General features: G+C 38.2%; 2 protein-coding genes across 4 annotated transcripts; both read left to right on the top strand.

Moving 5' to 3' along the window:
• Nucleotides 1-2,325: 2,325 nt before the first annotated feature.
• On the top strand, nt 2,326-13,343 carry LOC112559887 (cytochrome P450 3A6-like). Of its 3 annotated transcripts, none has more exons than XM_025231367.1 (13): nt 2,334-2,700; nt 3,885-3,981; nt 4,244-4,296; nt 4,791-4,887; nt 6,203-6,316; nt 6,474-6,562; nt 7,483-7,637; nt 8,401-8,525; nt 8,933-9,011; nt 9,451-9,606; nt 10,896-10,984; nt 12,139-12,628; nt 12,872-13,343. In XM_025231367.1, exons 1-10 carry the CDS (start codon nt 2,627-2,629, stop codon nt 9,534-9,536), a joined length of 969 nt encoding a protein of 322 aa, XP_025087152.1. In that variant the 5' UTR covers nt 2,334-2,626; the 3' UTR covers nt 9,537-9,606; nt 10,896-10,984; nt 12,139-12,628; nt 12,872-13,343. The 3 variants fall into 3 exon arrangements, with proteins under 3 accessions (XP_025087159.1, XP_025087152.1, XP_025087168.1); XM_025231383.1 differs by lacking the exon at nt 2,334-2,700 and adding an exon at nt 3,387-3,488; XM_025231374.1 differs by lacking the exon at nt 6,474-6,562 and having other exon boundaries at nt 2,326-2,700; nt 6,203-6,312.
• Nucleotides 13,344-15,269: 1,926 nt separating this feature from the next.
• LOC112559907 lies at nt 15,270-17,728 on the top strand. The gene is made up of 6 exons (XM_025231393.1): nt 15,270-15,404; nt 15,685-15,805; nt 16,044-16,270; nt 16,458-16,678; nt 16,809-16,971; nt 17,426-17,728. The coding sequence occupies exons 1-6, from the start codon at nt 15,368-15,370 to the stop codon at nt 17,563-17,565; spliced, it is 909 nt and encodes a 302-aa protein (XP_025087178.1). The 5' UTR covers nt 15,270-15,367; the 3' UTR covers nt 17,566-17,728.
• Nucleotides 17,729-18,633: the final 905 nt, after the last annotated feature.

Here is an 18,633-nt window from a genome sequence, read left to right as displayed (position 1 = left end):
CATAGCTAATCAGTTTTTCCCACAAATAGTCTTTTGCACTTTGTCAAAGACCTTCCCCTAATCAATGAAAGTACAAAGTAGTCTTTTCTTGTGCTTTAAATAAATATCACTTAGACATCGCAACGCAAAATTATGGTCGACAGTTGATTTAGTCTTTGTGAAGCCTGCTTGTTCATGCCCTGGTAGGTTGTTGGCTTTCAAGATGGTATGTAATCTTGTGTTAAGAATGTTAGTAGTCAAGTACGGTTATACATCTGTAGTTACAAACATTCAAAGTATTACCTTATACATTATCCTTCCGCAGTAAAATCCTCATCTTCCACACCAATGTGAAGGCAGTCCTACTGTATGGTTCTGAAACCAGGAGAGTGACAAACACCATCAACAACAAGCTCCAGACCTTTGCCAACTGATGCCCACACCATATTCTGGGAATAAGATGATCTGAAAATATCTCCAACAGCAGCCTGTGAAAAGAACCAACCTGAATGCCACTAGCCAACAAGTGCAAATTGGGCTGGATAGGACACCCTGCGCAAACCAGCTGACACCATTGCCAGGCAGGCACTTGAATGGAATCCTCAGGGCAACCATATAACCATACCAGTCACGTTTTATTATTTTTAGCCTACCAATGCCTCCTTGTACCTCATCAATGGATATCTCTTCGTTAAATGCATCAATTGCATCACCATCTACATCCAAGGGGCATTACTAGAGAGGACATCTTCATCAAGGAATGTTTCCTAATTATGTCCTGCCCCAGACTGGTCTACTTAAACTCCACGATCTGCTTTTCTCATCATCCGATTTATGCTTAACATCTTTATCATGTTGATTGTTATCAAATATTATTACCGGGTAGACAGGGCTGTGAACATCAGATACACTATAAATTCACCAATATTAAAACTCTTGTGTGTGGAAAAATACAGGGGTAGGCACCTGTAATCAGCTACAAATGTCACACATGGAGAGTGTCCCGAAACAAGATCTGAACCTAGAATTGTATCTCCTATATTACCGGGCGCCCCCTGTTGACATAACCACATTACGACCATGCACTTGTAGGAGTCTATGTTAGGCACGGGTTCACCGCGCGGGCAACGATTGAAATGAGGTCAGCTGCATGTGATCAGTCACACCTCTAAAGTCCTCGAGCACTTTATCGTAGCTGCAGGTTCATCTCTCGGTCACGTCAACATGTTTTCAGCAAAAGTACATGTGCAATCATGGGTCAGACCAGAACATCTCTCGGCTTTTGACACTGAGTAATGCGGTGAATTACAAACTTACTGAGGAACAAAGTCGCTCAGTTCACCTTCAATGATGACAATATTAATAATGAAAGATATCTGAAGAGGTTGTATGTCTGATGACGTTAGTGTGATATTGGTTCCTTAAAGTACATACTAATAATAAATGACAAAAGTACATTAGTGTTGTTTTCATAACATAACTCACGGGCGACACGTATGGTCCATGCGGGTGACCAGATGCCCTCTGGCACGGTGTCGGCTACCCCCGGGGTGAAAGCTGTGGCTGGATAAAATACAAAACATTAAAATACTAGTCCACTGTTGTCAGCCATATCAGTTCCGGTTATCAATGTTTTCAAACATGACAGCAGTGGTACGAGTTGTAACTATCGTAGCTCTATCATGAAAAATATGTCGTCGTTGTTTTTTGTTTTTGTTTTTAAACTAGTCAGAGTTACTGATGTCTTGTCACTTTGTCCTACCTCTGTGGAATATCTTCCTATCTTGTAACAAACTGAATGTGGTGTTCCTTGTTTTATTACCACTGTATTTGCCGTTGGTTAACTATAAACCTTTTCCGATCAAACATTCTTCAGTTTATAGAGGCGTTTGAGCTAAGTGGAATCCCCTATTAGAGACCCGTAGGGAAAATATTGGGTTGAATAGTGGTATAAGAGATAATAAATTCCAAGTTAAAAAAGTGGGGATGACCACAAGAGGAAATGTAGAGGGATTTAGTCAGTGTGACTGTCAGTGTGTTGACTGACAGATCAGCGACAGTGTTTCACTTGACATTTCTGTGACAGACGAGCAGGTCCAACATTTAATTGTGATGTCTCACTCAGATGAGTGCATGAGTGCACAAGCTCGTACATTTTCTGTTTGGTTGCTTGTTTTTAATCATTTTTATTTATCAAAATGTAAACAAAAACAAACCCTGGAACGAAAGGCACGCGGAAGACATGATTATCCCAGTGTGCGCCATACTTCATGTGCGTGCATAATGGAAAGACAGTGCACCATACAACTACAGTCTCACCACGTGATGTTGCGGTGTGTTACTGCTGTGCTATTGTAAGACCAAGCTGTAGCACGGATCACACATAACAGACAAGCACTACTCAAGGGCACTCAGTGCTGTATGCACCGGGGTTGCCTGTGTAGGTGCAGCAATCAGCAACAGGGATAAACGCTCTGAAACATTACAAAAAAACTTTAAAAATATTTTTCACTATCCACAAAGGAGAGAAATGAAAAAGCGAGAGAAAATGTTCAACTAACCGTTTCAATAAGACCGTGGAATACAAACCGTGGAATAAAAATAAGTTGAGTAGAACTGTGGTCTACGACAGGACACATTGTGGATCATGGAGACCGTGTTTGGTGTGGACATCCCTCTGCTTCTTCTCTTGTTGCCACTAGTGATTCTACTCCTCTGTTGGTAAGTCTCACGCTTGATGATTCACATACTTTTTATACACATAATTAAAATGTAGTACTTATGTCTTGACAATTTAAATACCGGTTTTGAGTGTATGTAAAGGTTGAGTGTGCTCTGTCGCGCAATAGATAACTCTTTTGACACGCACTCGACCACACCTAATTACAATTACAATCACTCAGTAAATGCATCAATATATATTGAATCTAAGAATGTAATAAAACAGTATAGATATACAGAAATAGTTGACATTTAGGTTCACACGTAATTCTTAAAAACTTATCTCTCCTTGATGTCGCTCGTCTCATAAATGTTCACACAGTAATCCAATGTTCACAATTTGTTATACGATATTCACTGTTCACGGTTCACAATCCAATGTTCACAAATCACTTCTTTACGTACATCAATAATCTAAGTGTAACTCGTGCTGGTGTAGCTTCCAATACACTACACATTCACTAAGTCCAGTGGACAACCTTCTTACATCTCCCCGAGACGGACGGTCACGGACCTCCGCTCGCCAAACTCGGAAAATGAAGACTCCCGCGTAGTCGAGGCCTTGACTCGCTTCACCCTACAGGTGGGGCGTCTCTGGCCACCCTTTGACCTTTGACCGATTCAGGGGAGTTCACAGATACTAAAACTAGTCCACCCCGTATTTTCTTCTTTATGTTTGCTGTTACCGCCAACAGTCCACCGCTCCTGTTAATGACCTGAAAGGATGATCATAAAATTTTGACCAGTGACACTGGACACGCTGGGCTGAAAGGCTGTGTTGAAGTTCAGTACGTGCGAGCTTTCTTAAAAAATAATAAATGCAAAATTTGTAAAGCGCATACTCACACTCCTACAGGTGGGAAGAGGCTTCATGGCCTTTGCATAATAAAAACTGACCACTTTTCCACTTCACAAACTCGAAGAGACCTCAAAAGCTGTCGTGTGCCGGACTGAGGGTCTGCACAGTCGATGGGAAGTTTACACTAGCACGAGACTGGACTTATTGTTGTTGTGTCGATCTGCTGCATCTGTCCTGTGGATTATATAATTAATTTGCGGTAAAATGTTCATTGAGACCAAAACAAGAGAAAACAGAAAGACTTGAGGGGGCAGTCGTCCATCAACAAAATGCAAAGTACAGGCTTTGGACCTAGATGCAATTATAATTCACTTTCTTTGTGCAGGAGAGCGGTGAGATGGTACAACTTCTGGAGTTCAAGAGGAATACCTGGACCTAAGCCCCAGCTTTTCTTTGGTAACCAATGGCAGATGCACAAGCAGGTGAGGATAGTCTTGTATGCAGGGGAGCGTGTCTAACGGTTTATTCTTATTCTAATCACCTGTCATAACCTCTGACCTGTATACATTCCCGAGTAACTAATCTCACCAGCTAGTGTATATGGCGCATCTTACTAGCTTGAACAATTAGGATCTTATCTGCATGCATGCGGACGTGTGTACAAGCAGGCATCATTTTTCAATAATCAGAAAAAAATTCAAAATTTCTAGTCTGCTTTATCGTTATTTCACGGTATCTTTCCAGGGTATGCAAAATTCTGTCAGGGAGTGGTCGAAATTATATGGCCGTGTATATGGGTGAGTGTATTGTAATCATTTTATAAATAGTCGTACTATGTTATCTGAGACTTTACTTTCCCCTGGACTACTTTCATAGTCTTGGGAATATTAAACTTTATTTAAGATGAATTTAAAATAGGACTTACATTCACGCTGTCTGTTCCGTGTCGAGCATAAAGTGTCATTGTGTCTGTCCACTTACAACAGTCGCAAAGAATGTTAAATGTGCACTTTTTAATACCCTCCTTTTAGTTGCTACTGACAGATAGCTTTGTACAACAGTCTCATTTTATTCTATACATCTGTTTATTGTGTCCATGCATTCCACAAGGACCTGTTGCTATTGTACATATATGTCGGTATATACTGCGTACAAATATGACATTGTATCTGTAGCACGTAGGTGATTAGAAAATAATAAATTATTATCATTAGCTTCTCTTGGTTTCACACAGTGTAGCTGATTCACATTATTCTAGATCACCTACAAAGAAACTTGTATGTTGTCACAGAATTTTTATGAACACCCAGCCCATGCTCGTTACAAACGACCTGGACATCATAAGCTCGGTCATGGTGAAGGACTTTGCTTATTTCACAGACAGATGTGTAAGTACTACCTTAAGTACAACCAAGTGTGAAGCCTGTAGTTTGTGCATATTTACTAATCAGCACAACTTTAAGCCTAATTTAATAAATGTGAGCTTTTAATAAATGACAAGTTTAAAACAACAATTAATGATTATTTCTGTGTGTTCTGCACAAATATATTTATGTTCTTTGATATGAAGACAAGCTCGGAAATTCTGTTTACTTTTTTTCTTGTTTGTGTGTGTGTGTAGGAGGACAGTTCGTGATAAACTGTAACGAAAGTATTATTTCTTATTTTTTGCTTTCTCTCTCGCTCTCTCGCTCTCTGTATACATAGTTGGTTTGCTAAGCATATCATAGTGAAATTTTAAGGCAATAGGCAAAATATCATTCTGCACATTTCTCTCTTTCTCCAGAGAATCGTTCCTGTTACAAAGCAATATTGATTGTGTAGCAATATTGATTGTGTGACAGCTTTGTGTGTATTTATTGATGTATATCTTGCAACAGTGCTAATCTTTACACTTTAAAGGTTTCCCCTACCTACTCCCCCACCCTCCTTGCCATCTGTTATTTCGGAATCAATCCAGAAGCTGCCACAGGCATCTTGCACTCTAGTCATCTCCAAGCCTGGCAAAGAAAGTTCGAGCTTTCACTGCAAACAGTTGTTTTGCTCCAGTGTTGATGCAAGCTTAATACACTGCACGAAGAGACTACAGTCAAATAGACAGCCACACAAGGAACATCAAAACAGATATACCAAACAAAAGTGTGGGATAAGAGCGGTGTGTAACCCCAAAGATAGTGAAGGTTAAAGAGAATGGCACATTTCAAATTATTCACGAAGGCTGTTAGAAGTATCTCAGTTTTGTCGCCATTGATCTTTAATTCACTGATAGACCTCCAAGTTTTCACAGTCTACTGTGTGTTGTGTGGTGGTGCAGACCTGCTGGAGCTGAAAGGCGAGGCCAGACACATCAGCATACATGTGCTGCAGGTCCAAGTGATGGTTGGTGGAACCAAGTGGTTGGGTGTAAACGGTGAATTAAAATAAATTCAAGAAGATACCCGTAATTGAAATCATGAGACAACTACAGAAGACCGGGTACAATCAACTATAAATAACATGAAGACTGGAGAAAGATATCATGGTCGGGTAAATCGCCACACAAACAATAAATATCACCACACTCTTTTTTTTAATTATTCATAATATATAAATCACTCGGGCACATTATCACTTTTATAAGAGAGAGGATTATCATTGGCCTGTTACTTTATTCAATGAGATTTCAGAACATTAATAGAATTTTGTTCAATTTTATGTGTGCAGGACCAATTTACGGACAGAATTTTCAGCAAGACTGTTTTCTTTGCCCGGGGACGTGACTGGAGAAGGATCAGAAAAATAATCACACCAAGTTTCACCTCCGGAAAACTTCGGCTGGTATTATTTTAAAGTGCCCTTGTAATATAGAATTGTAACAACCTGTGTACATGAATATAGATGGATTGATGTATTTACTGTATGGATGTGTGCTGTGTATGTGTGTGTATGCGTGGATATATGTGTGCTTCATACGGACGTTTTGCTCCGTCTCTAGATGGAGTACTTCATCAACCGCTGTAGTGAGGTTCTATCAGAAAACATACAGGAGATCGCCCGCTCTGAAGGCAAAATAAATGTGAGAGAGTGAGTTGTCTTATCATTATTCTTCATTCAGCTTAGTCTGGTCGTTTGTATTCACAAAGCCCGTTTACCCGGCCTGTTAGCTTACCCGGGTCGGGTAAATCTGCTATCCGCAGAACTAACCCTAACCCTAACCCTACCCTGTCATTATCTCTTCCATATTTATCTCCTAAAAACTAAAAGGTTATTGAAATGGATCCCACTCCAATAAAATAATCATTATCCATCATCATCATCATCATCATCATCATCAATCAATCAATCAATCAATCATCAATCCATCCATCCATCATCCATCCATCCAACCATCAACCATCAATCATCATCATCATCGGAAACCCGATGAGATGCACAGCATTGGCGATGGTTCCTCCTTATGGCCAATCTTGAGCCATGTGAAACAGCTCTCTCACGTGGCAAACTGTCCACTCTTAAAAAGTTTGTCAGCCTTTTCTTTCCCGAGATCACCCACAAGGTATAGTGGTATCATTTGCCTTTGGTTCAGGGTGAAGTCAGAATGCTGCGCTGTTCAACACCCGGTGTGCTACTTGACTCTGCATATTTGAGAGATGGACATGCTGCAACTGTACCTCCTGTACCAGTATTGTCATGTAACTGCTCTCTCTCTCACTGTATGTCGTTCCTCCGGTCCAAAAAACCAGTAAAGCTAACCTGTTCTAACCTGTTCTAATGTGTATATAGTGCGTCCTTATCCTTTCCAGTGAGTCCTTTTAAAACAATATTCCCTACCCAGTGACTTTTTCATATATTACGACCGTCCCCTCCCTGCAAGTGTGTGTGTGTGCGCGCGTGCGACTTTCTCTGTCATCATTACAATACATTGTAGTAGAAAAATGCTTTTGATGATGTTCACCTGGTGAGTAAATTATGATATGGTCTTTGTACTTTCTGTTTGTTCCCAGGTATTGTGGTACCTTCACCATGAACGTAATAATGGGCACAGTTTTTGGAATTCAAGTCAACTCCCAAAAAGATTGCCAAAATCAATTTGTTACTAATGCAGAAATCTTCTTGGAAGGTGGCGGGGTGCATAAAACCATCTTTCAACAGCTGCTCAGTAATTTGAGTGTTATTTTGTTCATATATTCTTTAGTTTATTTCTATTAAATGTCATTAATCAACAAGAAGAGTAATTTTATCTCTTAATTAAAAGGAAATTCTGCTGAAGTGATCAAGTACTTCCTTCAATACTTCCATATGTTAAAAGCATTATTATTATTTTTTGATTCGTTTGATTTGTTATAGTATCAATTCGCGCAGCATTAAAACGCGACCTTGTCGTTAACTGTCAGTTTATTACATCCAAAAAACTGGTAAAGAAATGCTAGGCTAACATTGCTGGGTGAGGTACAAGTTGCTTGTTAGGCTAATATTGCCTTCACCAAATGTCTAGAGAATGCCCACAGCCATACTCAAAAGATGCTTTATATCAATGGGATGCAACCCCGGTAATATCCAGTCTAGAGATTTAATTCATGGATTTCTTAAGCAATATACAGAAGAACCACAAAGTCAACGAAAAGCTTGCATCTGTTCTCATTAATATCTGCCTTCTTTCTCCCTCTTTCTTCTTCTCTTCACCTCATTTACTTTTTTGTAGAATGTATTATACTGCTCAATTTTGCCTTTCTTTACCTCTATTTCTCAATCTTTTTTGCATGCTGTTTTGTTTAATTTGAATGGCTGAAATTACATGCTGTGCGTGATTGACTCTCGAGTAATCAAACCTTTTTATTACATTATACCTCCACAATTTTTTGCATGTATAATCCGTTAGTCAAATGCCAAAAGTGAATGCTGCTCCATTAATCTTTTTTCAGCTCTGACTCCATTTCTTAACCATTTGGCTGTTTACCTTCAAAACCCAAAGAAGAACCCTCTCAATTTCTTATTGTCAGCCATAGGACGCATTGTGGCAGACAGGAAAGAAGAAACAGTTCCAAGGGTATAGAATGCATTCTTTTGTTTCATAGTAAATCTGCAAGCATAGTTTGCATGATTATTTTTTCTATTTTTGATGTTTCATAGTTTGTGATGACATGAACCATTAATTCCTACTCAAAAGACTTCCAGCTCATGTCAGTTATCAGTCATCCAAAAGTCATGACTTTTTTTCCCAGCTGGCTGCAATTTGATGGTAGAGTTTGTAAGCTCATATTTATGAGTCTCTGGTTTTCATTTATCTGATTACATTTTTCACTCAGTTATTATTTTTTGATAAGTACAACATTAAGCATACATTTGACTCCCAGCTACACGAAAGAAAAACAAAGATCGGTTTTCCTAGCATTCAAAATTTATTATAGGGGTCTTTAAATTGCCTCTTACTTATCATACATTATGCTTTTTCAGAAACAGACAGACTTTCTCCAGCTCCTTGTCAATGCAGAAACATCTGAAGACTTTGTAGACACTGCTGAGAATGAAAAATGTAAGATATGATAATAAATCTTTGTGGTGAAAAACATCCTTAAAAAACCCATTTTTATGCTACTTATGAATGTTCCAGCAACAGCCATACAAAAAGTGCAATTGCTATTTTTTTAAAGGAAATAAGGCCTTCTTTTTAGATAGCTGACTTTGCATCTTTTCATACTATTTGTTTCAACATAATTTTCTATCAATTTAACCATGCAAAGGGCAAGAAAAACTAGCGCTGCAGTGATGATTACCTCCATGATTTTAATTTAACCAGCTTTGAGACAGGTTCCTGCCTTATGCCAACATTTTGATTTGAATTCTTAAAACTTATCCACCAGGGATAGGAAGAGATTTGGTTTCCAGATCCCATGCATACTTGAGAAAAATGATACTATTTTAACTTTTTTTTAAATCTAAATTCTGTCGGGTTTTTTTTTTTTTTTCCTCAGGCCTAACTCACGATGAGATTATTGCTCAGATGATGATTTTTTCCCTCGCTGGATATGAAACACAGCTACGACTTTGCAGTTCATGATCTACAACCTGGCTGTGTACCCGGATGTCCAGCAAGAATTGTTGACGAGATTCAAGAGCAGCTTGGAGACGTAAGCTTAATCACAGACGCGTATTTCATGTTTAATTGTGACAATACTTTTCAAAATTCCTTTTTTTTTTTTTTTTTGGAATGAATCATTAATCAGATTCAGTATTGAGGAAAAGAACAAGATGGTGGCGCAAGAAAAGGAAAACATTCAAGATGGTTTCCAAGGTGATAGTGTGAGGCCAATTTATTTTAATAGCTAGCAAGATGGCAACCCAGAGCAGTATCTACATATTATTCTTGTAGTCATTGAAAAACCAAGATTGTAGATATTCATCACATTGTTCCATTATTTGGAGCTTTTTGTCTAATAATAATAGTTCCATGAGTGAGCCCAGTCATTACCTTAATCCTTAAGCCTCAAATACATCTAAAAACCTAAACCTACCCTAAACCTAAATAAATAATCCTACAAATTTATGTGACTATCTAATTGGATAATTTCTGTGATATCATCTACTATAGGCAGTGATGGTAAGGGCATATTACATCTGTGCCTAAAGTTGTTATCTCTAGTTTCTCAATCTTTTCTTGGGATGGGAATTATTAGATAAGCATTTTTCATATCGCAAATTTTTTGTGATGGTAGTGCTTTAATGCTGACATCCTTAAGCTGCAAAAGATACAAGTTTATTAGTCTGCAAGGGCAACTACAGGTAAGATTTATAGTTGCTCATGTGCTAGCAACATACACCGAGTTCATCCATATACAATTTGAGTTGACTACAGTGAATAAAGCTCTTACGAGACACACACACACAGAGCAAAAAGGTACAGAAGGTTACTGCATTAGGCTCACATGACACAGCTAGGAGAATTATCAAGTGTATGCATGTGGAATGAATGAGTACCAGCAATGATTCATTTGCATACAGGATTCACATATCTGCAGCCAGAAACAGAGTGAGAACTCACATGCTAACCACACGATCAGGAATAGTAAGGATATTGAGGGAAGCCCTTATAGGCCACAGCAGAATCTGAGAGAGAACTATTAATGAAAACTTTGATGTTTGCTTCTTAAAAAGTCCAGGACCCAGAGAGTTGGTGGGATAGATGGAAGCCTGAAACTAGACTCTTTGCTAACAAGTGAGGTTGCACGGTGTTAAAAGTAGACAGAAATTATCAAAGAGAACCTACTATGAGCTCTATAGGTCTCTCCAGATGTTTGTATAGAGTAGCATAAAGGTCTTAACATTATGTATACGTATTCCTGCTCTACAGGCAAACGGCAACGGATCAAGATATTTATCAGAGAGACTGTAGCTAGTGTGTTTGTATGAAATGTTACAGAAACCACCAACCAGCGACAATGTCAGTAAACTCAAGTACATGGAGCAGACCATTAACGAGACGCTGCGATTGTTTCCACCTGTTGCATCGTATGTTTTCACAATATGTCTAGTATTCATCTCATAGTATTTTAACTATAGTTCAGTTCAATTGATACTTGTTTTTTATGTAAAATTATGATGCCTTTATCTTTACTTATTGAAGTGATACTCTTTATGCTGTCAGATCCTTTCTAGAAAGAGAGTAAATATAGATAGTATTGGGGCCAAGGGAGTCCTTGTTAAGGGCAATATGTACCACTGACAATGACTTGTTACCTCCACCCTGCATCCCTTTCACCCCCATTTGGTCGTGCATGTAGTGCTGCGTGAGACAGACAACAATGCTTCGGGTGACAATAGCACCCAGACTTTCTAGCATAAATAGCAGGCCAAATTCAGTTCTTGCATCTGTTTGAAAAGAGACTGCTTGTAAGAGCAGTAAAGCTTTAGTCCTGAGTACAAGTACTATTTAGCTGCAAGGTGCTTTAGTCCTGCTGGAACGGCTCATGTCGCTCAACCCCTACCCTCTAAGTGACTTTAGTTCTGACAACCCAGTACAAGAGAAGTACCATTTTGCAAAAAGGTGCTTGTGAAAAAATGTAAATAAATTTGTCTGAACTTATTTACCTATGTGAGCATGTCAGTCAGCACAAATGCTAGCATGTTGTATTTGTGTCCTCGTCAGGTGAATGCGGTGAATGTGTATCATTAGAGCAAAAGAGATTTGTGTCGTCAGTAGAAGTGGCAGCAGAGCACACATGAAGGTTCATGTAGGTTGAACAACACACTGGAGAAAACACACTTCTGTTTTGGAAAAAGCAGGGTCTTTTGTAGATTCCAAGGTCAGCTAAGTTCGGGTGTGTGTAGTGGATGGAAAAAGGAGAATACAACGTGAGATAGATTAGATAACGCACCTGATGAACGAGTGCTAGAATTTTAGCACAAAATTCTCGTTGGAAACTTCCATCCTCTTCCTTGAAACACCAAAGAGAAACAAACTTATTATTTGCGCTAGGGCTGCAATGTTAGCCTGAGCAAGAAAGCAGATCAGTCCAGCTGCAATATGTATCATGTTTTGAAACATTTTGGAAAACTTAATGCTTACATTTCAGTAAACATGTTTTATACTTGTCTCTTACTGTAATGTTTAAAATTAACAGTGAAAAGCTTACAATCTGTATTAATTTCTTTTTTTCTCAAAGTGTGAATCGATTGGCTTCCGAAACAGTGACATTGAAGGGTGTTACCATTCCCGAAAGGAGTTGGAGTCCTCATTCCTATTTATAATGTCATGAGAGACCTGAATATTTTTCAGATCAGAAGTCTTCAGACCAGAAAGGTAAAAACACAATCCAGGTAATTCTGTCATTAATTAGTTTCTAAAGTCAGAGACAGATCTTATTGCTTTTACTTTATGCCAAGAGCCATAACAGGTTATTACAATTCTCAAATACCCAAGGATGACCCTTTACTCATAGAACATATACTTGTCTAAGTGTCTAGCGTTTAACATAAATTTTTGTTATTTACAGATTTTCTAAAGAAGCAAAAGATGAAATGAATCCTTTTTCTTTCTTGGCCTTTGGGTTTGGACCCGCTGTGTATTGGCAAGCATTTGGCTTTGCTGGAAATCAAATTGCCATGGTGAATGTGCTCAGGAGGATTAAATTTGTCAAGACAGAAGATCTACCAGTAAAGAAGTTTTCTCATCTATGTATAATCACATAGTCTGCATCAAAGATTAATTCTACCGTGAAAGTAATTTTTAAAATGACAAGATGATGAACATGTTGGTGGTGGGAGTAGGAATCATGGAAGATAGTGGAAACATGAAGATTGTTAAAGTTGAAAATGGTAAATGAAATGTCATCTATATGCTCAAGATTTCTTACTGATAACTATATAATGCTTTGTTCAACATTGCTCTGTCTTTAGGAAAGCTGACGTTCAAATCATCAGGACATTCAGCTTGTACCGACCACCTCACTGATGATCAAAGCAGTACTGCGTGATCCAGAGACAGTGCCATAATTAAACTGGAAAATGCATTCTTTATTCTAGAAAGAGATTGACAAATTATTGCGCACGGTTTAATTTTTTTTTTTTAATCCTTCTCCACTCTCCAGTCTCTCTATGTCCTCTCTCTCTCCATCGCTCACAAGCTAGATACATTTGTATCTGTGGTAAAGGAAAGAAAAAAAGAAATTGAGTGGCTAGTGTTGTCCTGCTTCCCACTGTTCAGTGCAGTGCCAGAACATGAAACTTTAATGTTGAAGACCAAAATGACAAGTGCTGTCCAATGACCATCAATGTAGCCAGACATGAAAAAATAAAATAAAAATAAAAATAAAAAAAATAAAAAGGCAAACAAAATAAATAAATAAATGTGCATCTATAAGGAAATGGATATGAAGCATGCATTCCATTTGTTAAGAGATTACTAAATTAGCTTGGTGTGTTATTACTTAGAAGTGTAATCTAGAAGAATTAAGAGAACTTAGAATGTGTGTGTGTAAAAGCAGATGTGTGAGCATAACAGTAATGAAAACTGTGTGTGCAAACCTGTGTATGTGTGTATATATATGTGTGTATAATGCTGCATAACACATTATGCAACACATAACATCATCTGGTAAGAAATTTTTAAAGAGGGAAATAAACAGCAGATTGCAAAAAATAGATGTTGACATCAATCAGACAACTGAACAAAAGGTCACAAATCCTTTCTGGCAAGTATTTGTTTAATACAAACAATAAGATAGGAGTTAAAGCTGAAGGTCGTTGCTGGGGAGTGAGGTGACTGACTAAAAACAGAGCATTCTAGCATGTGAAAAAGAAATAGGCTACATACAAACAAATGAGACTAAATAAAAACTAAAGCATAAAGTTTACATTCAATAGGTGCTAAGGCAGAAAAAAAGTGAGAAGCATGGAGTGCTACACTGAACTGCACTTTCAGCAGTTAATTACAAGATAACCCGGACACATCTTTGTTAAAGTCTCAGCCATCAGACAAACAGAAAACTGTGAAAGAAGGTAACTGGGAGAGTTTACATACATCCACAGCAAGAATACATCAAAAGGATTGGTATGGAAAAAAATTTTTTTTCAGATGAGGTAAGAAAATAATTTTAGACTGTAATACTGTACAATTGGGAATGTATGCTATGAAAATATATATATATATAGTGTGCACGCACTTTCCAGAAAGCAAAGACCCAACACAATGTCTGTGACAGTTGTCATACTTTTCTTTGTTTAAAAAATGCTATCTGAAAAATAATAATGCTGTATTCTTGAGAATAAAAGTGCTTTGATTGTATCATCCAGGGCAACTGCTCAAGAAGATTCTAAGCTTTGCCTGCTACTCTGTCCATCAAAACCCCAACAATTAGTAGGGATAGACCAACCTAGGTCAACCAGCACAAACCAAGGGAATAAATGAATCTCAGTTCCCCAGACAAAGTTTGTTCATGAAATATGGATCTTACTCCGCATTTCCTTTTGAGAACTATTTAGGCCAGCTTAAACGACTTGTTCGAACACCAAACTGTCCACTGCAGCAGGTAATTAAAAGAATATCTGAAAAAGTGCAAATGGGCCTTTCCGTTAGACAGCATAAGGATTCTGTTCCAGTGGTGAACCAAAAAATCTCATAGAGATGGCCATTGACAGCTGATTGTGACTGGAAGTGTCAATTCAGACAAATTACTTTAATGGTCTCTTTTTTTCTACAACAGATGGTAATAACTGTATAATGGTCAATAATTTATTTTACTTAATTAGAAATATTCTCTCTTTAGAAGTTCAGACGTAATGCTGCGTTTTAGGAAAATCAGACTTTTTCCAAGTTGGTGATACTGTTGAGAACACCTTTTGTTCATCCAGTTTAGGTTTTGTACAGACCTCTGATCTTTCTGGAACACTTGAAACTAAGGGTATTCATGAAATTCAAGCAAAATATGTTATGTTACCATATTAAAAAAAAAGTTTATCCTTATTCCTCTTCACTTCCTAAAGTACTAAAATGTGCACTGTAAATCATGTGTTTTTAAAGTGTCTGTAGGGCAAGTGCTTATAGATTGTAATGAGCATTAAAATGTACTGTGCAGATATGCTGTATACATACATATTTTATTTATGCTTGCTTTACACGTTTATGTAACAGTGATGTTTACGAAGAAATAGGCTTTGCATATTTATGTTCAAATGCCTATAAAGTGTATGAGTTTTTTAGCAGATGGCCTTATTCCATGTCGTTGAGTTCTTGGAAGAAGCACAAGAAGGTTTAAAGGGGCCCGTAGCTGTAATTCCAGACAGGTGGCTGGTAGAATTGAAAGATTCCACTGGTCGCAAGTTATGCAACTGGCCACCAAAATCTGTTTAAGCAGATGCAAGCTTCATTATTAAAGCTAAAACGCCAGATTCCTCATGGCCTTGCATCTCATTCACCTGCACAAGTCATTAAGTAAGTGCATTTTTTAAATTCATAATTAATTCTTGGGGGAGAAAGAAAATTTATTAAGTGTGTGAGCATTAATGGTCAAAATGACTGCTATGCCATGATGTATGTGCTGCAGGAGATAGTTGGATTGTTTGAACAGTATAACATGTTATTACACCACAGATAGTGGAGCTTTGGTTATGGTGCTGCATTATAAAAGTGCATTATTGTTAACGGGAAATTTATGATGGGTTTTTGGTCTTGATTTGTGACATCTAACTGGCTACTTTTTAATATTATAAAGATAACTACCAAAAGGCTGGCCAGATCTGCGAGAGACTAAAAGAAATGTCGGAGGTGGAGAGTGATGATACAAATACTCCTACTGCATCGAAAAGGACACGGATAACTCCAATTAGATTTCGGTCTGTTTTCATTTTCTCTACCATATGTTTTAGGGATCTTTTTGTGGACATTCTGTAAGGACACAAGGCTGTGTCACCTTCCTGGTAAAATAGTGTATTTGCAGTGATAAACAAAGTTTGTCCAATAACAATAAAATGTTCTTTTAAAAAATAAAGGTTTTAAGCCACATATCAACAGCTTCTAGTTTTAAATTTACTGAGCTGAATAAGTTTATGCAAATTTATTAATTTGACACAGGGATGCACAGCTAACAGAAGGAGAAAATGGTGCAGAGGCATCGCCACGTCATGACCATTCAGCTATGCAGCAGTGTCCACCACCATTGCCATACTCTTTGCCGCCAGTTGTGAGCCCTAGGGTATCCGAAAGTAGAAGCTTTCAGCAAATTAGCAGCATTTCACCTCTGCCTTCACGGTTCCAACGCCCCTTGTCCGCAAGCACAGGGACCCACAACTCCTTGGAAGGTAATTTGAAGTCATTTTGTTTATAATCATTCTAACATTTTGTCTCTGCCAAGACTTTTAAACAGTGTTTTGTGAAATATAACCAGAAGGGCAAAATCCCAGGCTTCTTTTGCCATAGTGAAACAAAATGAAATAAATATGGATCACTATTTTAAATGTTTTCTGCTATTGCGTTCGTTGGTTCCAGGTACACTAAAGCAAGCTCTACAACATATAATGTCTCTTCTGGAAGAGCTGAAAATGCACATGAAAGATGTCAAAAATAGGCTTGCACAGAGCCAACCCCAAGAAAAGGAAAATACAAGTGGGGAGCTGCCAGAGGGGATTCATTTGCCTTTAAAATCTTCAGAGGACGTAGAATGCCTCGAGCTGGACTTGCAGACGGATCCAGGAAAACTGGCATGCTTGGTATGTGCTTTATTCTGATTTGTTAGAAGCAGGAGTCAAGTGTATTTTAACTATTCCCTTTAAGGGTTTTCATTGCCTACAGCAAGTTTCATTTTAAAAAATAATGCATGTTTATTATGTCTGTTTCCAGGAATGCTATTTGAGAATGCGTGGAGGATTCAATTTGAAGCAGGTAGTCAGGGGTATACTATCTCTGCTGTTTACAAATGAGTTGGCCCGATCCTACAACTTCCATGGCCTGAAGGGGAAGAAGGGACTAAAGAACCACCCCTTTCTTTTGCAAACAATTCAGGGTAAGGATTTAATATTTGACTCTGTGTTTTCATGAATCATTGAGACAAAATCTTTTAGTGTGATCAAATTACATTGCAAATTTAAAAACATGTACACATGTTTATCCTATGTCTAGTCCTTTAATCAGCTGGTTAATACTGTGTAGAGAGGAATTAAGATGAAAGTTTATACACATCTTTGCAGTTCCCATGTATTTGGATTGGTTTTGAAATCAGTATTTCCAGAGTTCTCCTGCCTATAGAAATTCTAACTGAAATTCAAATGCAGTTCCACTTGTAATTCCTTTCTAATTATAACGCTTTAAATTTTTATGCCACTTTACATATCTATATAATTTGCTTGTACCTTTCTTTATTTCACTTTGTATTCTGGATTTTAAGGTCAGTGACCTACAATTAAGTGATTATTTTTATGCAGACCTTATATATATTCTTAAATTTGTTCTATTTTTAGATGCTGCAAGAAAAACGTGCCCTGCAGCTACAGAAGTAGAAGTGCAGGCATTGATTGCAAACTCGCTAACTGGTGCGCGGGACCGTGACAACGGAAGACGAGAAAGGGCACCCGAGCACAGACAATTAAAAGCATTTTAAATAGTTCTGGGGAGGGGAATGCATCGGGGGACATGTAAAGTTGGACATTTGTTTTTAAAATTCTTGCACATAAAGCTGTCAATTTTTAAAAAAATTTGCATATTTTTAATTAACAATTACAATAAACATAAGTAAACGACAAATCATGTTTGTTTTTTGTAACATTTTGTTTGGCATTTATAGTGTTATTTTGATGTATTTGATATTATTGGTAGTTCTAGGAATTTTGGCATATCCTGATTTAAAAACAATGTAAATCAGAATATGCCAAAATACAGTCAAATCTCCCTACTATGCCACCTACCGGGACCGAGCAAAAGTGGCATAGTAGGGAGAGTGGCATAGTAGAGAGTGTTCGTAAAAACGGCTTTATTTGTTCAAGTTACCCGTCAGTCCAAAGCAGGGGTGGGCAATTAATTTTCCCAAGGGGCCGCATGAGACATTGGGATGGTTTTAGAGGGCCGGACTAATATAGTTAACTCAGTTTTACCAATACTGTATGTATAGTATATATACTGGCGGGCGGCCGGTCAGAGACAGGAGGCCTTTGCCCAGGTCTGGTCCAAAGCTCTCAAGAATCGTCAGCTTCGCTAGCTGTCTCCTCTCATTCTCCCCTCACCTCTTCATCCTCCACCCTCCCAACCACATCCGCGCACCTGAATCCTGTCGCTAGTCGACTCCTCACACCTTCCCTCTGTCACGTGACTGTCACCCGGCTAGCGACCACCCCCCCCCCACATTGCCAGCCTCCACCCTCCTGTGTGCGTGCTATGTTCTATCCACCTAACTGCAATGTCCCACACTACCATACAGTATAATAATCGAGCACTGCGCGGAATTTCACAACTTGTGTCTTTTAACAATCACAAAAAAAGTGGCATAGTAGGGAGAGTAGGGGTGGCATAGTAAATTTTTTTTTACATTGAATTTATAGTCGGGACCGAGCAAAAGTGGCATAATACCGAGAGTGGCATAGTAGAGGGGTGGCATAGTAGGGAGATTTGACTGTACCTAAAATTACCAATAATAGCTGGAAAAGGTATCTAGGTTCACATGGGTTTCCCATAT

This window comes from Pomacea canaliculata, linkage group LG1 (genome assembly GCF_003073045.1).
Source record: "Pomacea canaliculata isolate SZHN2017 linkage group LG1, ASM307304v1, whole genome shotgun sequence".
Taxonomy (NCBI): domain Eukaryota; kingdom Metazoa; phylum Mollusca; class Gastropoda; order Architaenioglossa; family Ampullariidae; genus Pomacea; species Pomacea canaliculata.
Note: the sequence above shows the minus strand (reverse complement) of the source record. Positions and strands in the feature narration are given on the sequence as shown.

Bases quoted from the DNA above. Each gene is read 5' to 3' on its own strand.
- LOC112559887 (XM_025231367.1), top strand. From the start codon at position 2,627: ATGGAGACCGTGTTTGGTGTGGACATCCCTCTGCTTCTTCTCTTGTTG. The intron at 2,701-3,884 runs GTAAGTCTCACG...TTCTTTGTGCAG, and splicing joins GTGATTCTACTCCTCTGTTG to GAGAGCGGTGAGATGGTACA. The intron at 7,638-8,400 runs GTAATTTGAGTG...ATCTTTTTTCAG, and splicing joins CATCTTTCAACAGCTGCTCA to CTCTGACTCCATTTCTTAAC.
- LOC112559907 (XM_025231393.1), top strand. From the start codon at position 15,368: ATGGCCTTGCATCTCATTCACCTGCACAAGTCATTAA. The intron at 16,271-16,457 runs GTAATTTGAAGT...CGTTGGTTCCAG, and splicing joins GACCCACAACTCCTTGGAAG to GTACACTAAAGCAAGCTCTA. The intron at 16,972-17,425 runs GTAAGGATTTAA...TTCTATTTTTAG, and splicing joins TCTTTTGCAAACAATTCAGG to ATGCTGCAAGAAAAACGTGC.